The 5,660-nt window shown below is 31.3% G+C and overlaps 1 protein-coding gene across 1 annotated transcript in view; it reads right to left on the reverse strand.

The window, feature by feature from the left end:
* Nucleotides 1–1,390, reverse strand: part of LOC104709521 (dnaJ homolog subfamily C member 7 homolog) — a 3,011-nt gene extending 1,621 nt beyond the window's left edge. The window contains exons 1-2 of the mRNA XM_019228464.1: nucleotides 1,032–1,390; nucleotides 441–569 (exon numbers count right to left, since the gene is read on the reverse strand). Coding sequence (XP_019084009.1) covers nucleotides 441–569; nucleotides 1,032–1,145 — 243 coding nt within the window. The 5' untranslated portion in view covers nucleotides 1,146–1,390. The remainder of the gene's footprint in view (nucleotides 1–440; nucleotides 570–1,031) is intronic.

The raw sequence follows: 5,660 nt of genomic DNA on the forward strand, positions 1-5,660 counted from the left end.
CGCTGAAACTGCTGATGGTATTGCTGTGCACCAGGATCAGTTTCTCTCCAGTTCTCGTAGCCCCTCCTAAATTTACTCCTCTCTCTGTTGAAAACGCTTTGCATACGCCTGATACGTTCCTGTAAGAGAGCATTAAAAGATCTGAACGCATGTTCAAGTGAATTTTACACTGCATTAACAGGTTTTCACAAAATCATGGATTAAAGGAGGAGATATCACTTTAAAAAGTAATTTAATTTATTCTCATTGGTGTTACAATCTTAACGTCAATGCTGCTGCGATCCAAGTCTAGATAAAACGGTTTACTAATAACGTGCATGGTTGCGGAGATTTTGAAAGCAACTGCTGAAATTAGTTAGTTCGAACTAGCATGTGAAATGGTTACACACTCTTAAACACCCACAACGCTTTCATTAGGAAAAAGTCTCAAGTAGACTTACCACTCTCTCCATCTCATCCTCGTACTCCTCCTTCATCCGTTTGTTGTACCTTCTCCACGCTTCCTCCTGATAAGCTGTTCGGAAAGAACCACCTTTGGTTGCTTTCCACGCTGACTGTGATCTAGCCTTCTTACATCATCAAATTACAAAAGTTAAGAGCTTGGCTGGTATGGAGAATGTGAATCACTAACATGAATAAATAATGGAAAAAGAAATCAACTAATGAGAAAAGCTTGGTAATTGCAAAACCAAAAGGCCGATGACATGTAGCAATTAGTTACTAATGCTCACATAATTTTGAAATATCTATTTGATCATCTTAATTGGGAACTCAGTTTTCACCATTTCTTTTTGTTAAAGGTTTTCACCATTTCCTAATGTTTTAGGTAGGAATCAACAAAAAGCCTATAAATTTCCAGTGGATAAAACTACTAAGAAAGTCACATTATGAATCAACTCTAAAGCTAATCATCATAGACTATAAGCACAATAGCACATGAAACCCGAAAATTGAAGCTACTTCACGATCATAATTCCGATAATTTCAAACGAAAATAAAAACCAATCTTTGGGTTATAAGATTCGACTCACGAAGAGAGTGACAACGGTTACGCCGATTACAGAAAACGCGACGATTCCCAAAAACTCTGCCAACTTCTGCTGCGGAGGAGGAGGAGGATTCCGTTCACCATCTTCGCCTCCCATTCTTTTTAATTGCAAAATTTACGACAAACGAGAACAGAAGCTTTGGGCTTGTGATGATTGAAATGATCCTGAAACCATCCTCAGCTGAATTTGATTGCAAAATTCCGTTCCTCTCTTTTCTTCACTTCCTTAAGATCAAAATTGGGGTTTTGATTTTTCTCTTGTTTTTTTTCCACCACCGCCTCGCCTCGCCTCAACTCGTCTTTGAAAGATTTTTATTTATTCGTTATAAAATATTTGGGCCCTTACTGGCCTGATTGAAGGAACTAACCAAAAAGGCAAATTTGGTTATTATAAAACATAAACTTAAAAAAAAAAACTAGGATAGTTTGTAGTAGAAGATGCTACGCTCCGGGATTGTTTTTTAGATAATTTTTGTATGATGTTTGTAATTAAAAATTATTAATTGTTATGAATATATTGTATTATGTAGATGTTCATTATCAGTCCATTAATAGACTTAGTGTATAGCCAAAAACCCTAATGTTGTATATAGTTATGTCCTATGGAATAGAGTAATAACACAAGAGAAAACAATTTCCTAAATCTTTTGTTCTTAACACGTTATTAGCACGCTCTAAACCCTAGCCGTCAACGAAAAAAAAGAACCTTGCCATCGGAACAGTAGATTAAATCCTTCGGCACCTACGTTTCATTCTAAAAGATAAGTCACCTTGTAATTAATATATCTACTCATTATCATGCTTCTGTCGCTTTGTTCGATTTCCTATTTATGCATTATAGTTCGATGTGTTCGTTGTATCATGCTTGAATGCTCGGTGTATCGTCGCTTATTGATTTATGTGTCTATCGTTTGATTTATATATTTAATAATTGATCGTTGGAATCGGTTTGTTATTCCTGCAGTATTGCCATGTCGTATTGATATAAATTTTTGACCGTGTCAGTAAAACAAAACAAGCATATCTATTGAATCATGTTTTATTATTGGTTTCACCTTTTCAACATTATCATGCTTTGGTTTGGTTCATTCTCCCGAACTGAAAGCATTAATATTTTATTGTTTGGTCAAACTCATCTTTGGTTCTAAGTATGAGTAATGATTTGATCCATATGTTGTAGCATAATTTATTGCTAGATGAATTTTAGGATCGATTTCTATGTTTACTATGATCGATTGGATGATGCTTATTCGTTCATTATGACTCGTTGAAATCATACATATATAGGCATACTTTATTTATGCTAATGCTACTCGTTAATATAATATTTTGGTAGGCTTTGTAGTACTTTGTTTAATCACCCGTTGGTATATTAACGTGGTTACACTGAGAATCTCTGTAGCTGTACAATAATATGTATACAGCTATATTAGTTACTGTAACGCTTTAGTTACTACCGCAATTAAGATCTTATATATATTTATACAAAGAATTGTGATATGACTATATGTTTCGTACTGTTTTGAAACGAAGGATTTGATATGGAGAGCCGAATGAGCAATTGTCACCACCGACTTCATCTTTGTTTTGGATCTCTTACAATGATCTCAAGATAAGTATTCTTTCATATTTTTATAAATATGTAGATTTAATGCTTCTTTGAAACATTAATCTAAATTTGAAAGAAAATTTTGAATTTAAACATGAAAATCGTTTTACAAAAGAAAAAAAAAAGTGTTTTGTGGAATCACACACACATCATATTATTGCATGGTCCATTATAAGTTAATGGTTTCATAGTAATTATAGTAATTATAATTGTTAGTGTACAGTGTACACACTTTTACTATCGGAAAAATAATATATATATATATATAATTATAATAAATAACTATAATTCTTGGTAAAAACGTTTTAGATTTTATAATAAAATCTTTAGTAAAACAGAAAAATAAAACGTTTAAATAAGAAGAAATATATATATATATATATATATATATATATATAAAGATATGATGCTTTATATTTATTTAGCATTCATATAATGTTTGTGATTTACTTAATTTGTTTAATCACAAATTTAAATCTAATGAAATTAGATATAATATCATGATAAAATATTTTAAATCATGTCCAACCTTGTTTAGATAATGAATTGAAAATTTAATAACAAATTACTAAATAGTGATTATTGATTATATTTTCTTGGAATCACTGTTATGAGAAGGTTTAAGTCCAAGTATGACCATAACAATTCACTAGTTCTTTAGAATAATCTAAAGAAAGTAAATGACTACAAGTCTATAAAAGAATATATATAAACAACTAAATTCCACTTATAACCAAGATTATAATAGAAAATAATATCATTATTGGAAATATATTAGAGAAAATATATTCTACTTGTCATAAAATATTGTTGTCATGTAGACACAATATAATGAAAAGTATTGTTTAAAAATATTATAATCTTGTTATTTGTGAATGAGTAAAATAATGATATGTTCGATCATGAATCACATCATATTGGTTTGCTATATTTTTGTGAATTATGTTATAAAAGAAAAAGAAAGCAGCACTAATGATAATAGTCGAGAAAGTTGCTATAAAATGGTCATGAATGTGGATAAGATATATAAAATCGCGGTCAATGTCAACTAGTTTCTCCACTAGAAGTGAATAATAAGTACATGAGGTACTTATCTCATATGTATATGATGATGATGAAAGAAGTTAGTGTGAGACAAAATCCACTATTCTACTACAATAATAAGAAATAGTAGAAAAAATATTGAAAGCTCTTGAAGAGTATATATACTATTGTCTATGGAAACATATTTGATAATTATGTGTTATAATCTCCCAATTAGTCTCAAAGTTAAAAGGGTCTAATATATAATACATTACCCAATTTGAGAATGTTATTGATTACAAAGTGGAATTCAAATCGAGATTGATAGACATGAAGTGTCATCATCTCGAGGGGGAGAATTCATGAATCCCACATACAGAGGTGATGAAACAAATATAAGATTATGTTCACACCCAAAATGAGTTTAATCACTCATATGAAAGAGCAAATCTTGAGGATTTGAAAAGTAATTATATTGAGACAATAAAGAAAGAAAAATACTTTGAAATCATAAGTATTATTACCCAAGACAAGAAAAGTATTTTAGAGATTACATGCATTATCTAGAAGATGAAATGCATTGTGAAAATCTCACTGTTTGGCATGACCGGTTAAGTCATTCCGGTTCAGTAGTGATGCGAAAGAATAATCTGAAATTTCTGAAAAGATTCATTAGAGAACCTTAAGAGTTTTCCTAGTGATTTCTTATGTGTGCTGCTTTACAAAGCAAGCCGATTATATGGCTTTCACCGACCCCATGAATTTGGATAGTGTCAATTTTCTGGTACATATACAAAGAGATATTGTGGACTGATCATCCACTATATATGTTTGTTATGAACATGCAATCTCGAGTTTGTGAGAGTATTTGGTTAATTGACAATGGTGGTGAAACCAAGCTATGTAATTGACATAAATGACTCTATATGAAAATAAGTTCGCATCGGGCCAACGAATTATCATGAGTACTCCCCACTGTAATTGGTTTGGGTCAAAAACCAGATATATTCCATCTAAATGTATTATACATGTTGCGTTGCTCCACCACAGTTATATAAGATGGAATTTGAAAGAATGTTGGAAACCAGATATATTCCATCTAAACGTATTATACATGTCGCGTTGCTCCACCACAGTTATATAAGATGGAATTTGAAAGAATGTTGGAAATATGTTGGATATGAATCTCTTTTAAAGATTGAATATTCGACTCTCGAGATGCAGAGACTGTTTTAGTGAGTCAATATTTCCAACATGAGGGGAGAAAATAAACAGCTGGTAAAGAAATATAATGGAAGAAATTATCTTGATCCTCGTACTGAGAAATGTGCGCAATAATTTCAAAAAATAATTTATTGGCAAAGTTTGCAAAGATGCTAAAAGCATGCAAGAGTCATTCTCTGACCAAGATTGAGTGACAAAGTCACATATACCAACTGTGCTCCAATTGAAATTAATATCCTAGAAGAATAAGATCAACTGATATTAAGTACAATGGCGGTAATTTCTTTTTGTTTAATTGGTCGATAAGCGCAAAAGTCTGTAATTAATAGGCGGGATCTAGTTTTAATTGGTTTCTTTATATTTTTCCGGTACTGTTTCAAATAAACCGGAATTAGTTTTCTAAAACTGGGATTATTATAATTATTATAATTTTACTCATATTATAACAACTATAATTATCTCTAATTCCATCTTGCTCATATTCTTGACATCAATCTCTTCCTCTTATCTCTTCCGCTTGTCTCTTCAACCCTGCCGCTTCATCTTCGCCGTCGTTTCATCTTCGAACTAAACAATCAAAAAAATTCTTTATATATTTTCAATTATACAGACTTCACACAGAACTCCAACACGTTGACTTCCAAAATAAGTCTAAGTTAATGACCTAACTGCCTAAGAAAACCAAAAACTTTATTTCTCCATATGTATATTATATAATTATGTCAAAAACATACAAAGGCAAGTACATAACATATA

The sequence above is a fragment of the Camelina sativa genome, chromosome 8 (assembly GCF_000633955.1).
Source record: "Camelina sativa cultivar DH55 chromosome 8, Cs, whole genome shotgun sequence".
NCBI classification, from domain to species: domain Eukaryota; kingdom Viridiplantae; phylum Streptophyta; class Magnoliopsida; order Brassicales; family Brassicaceae; genus Camelina; species Camelina sativa.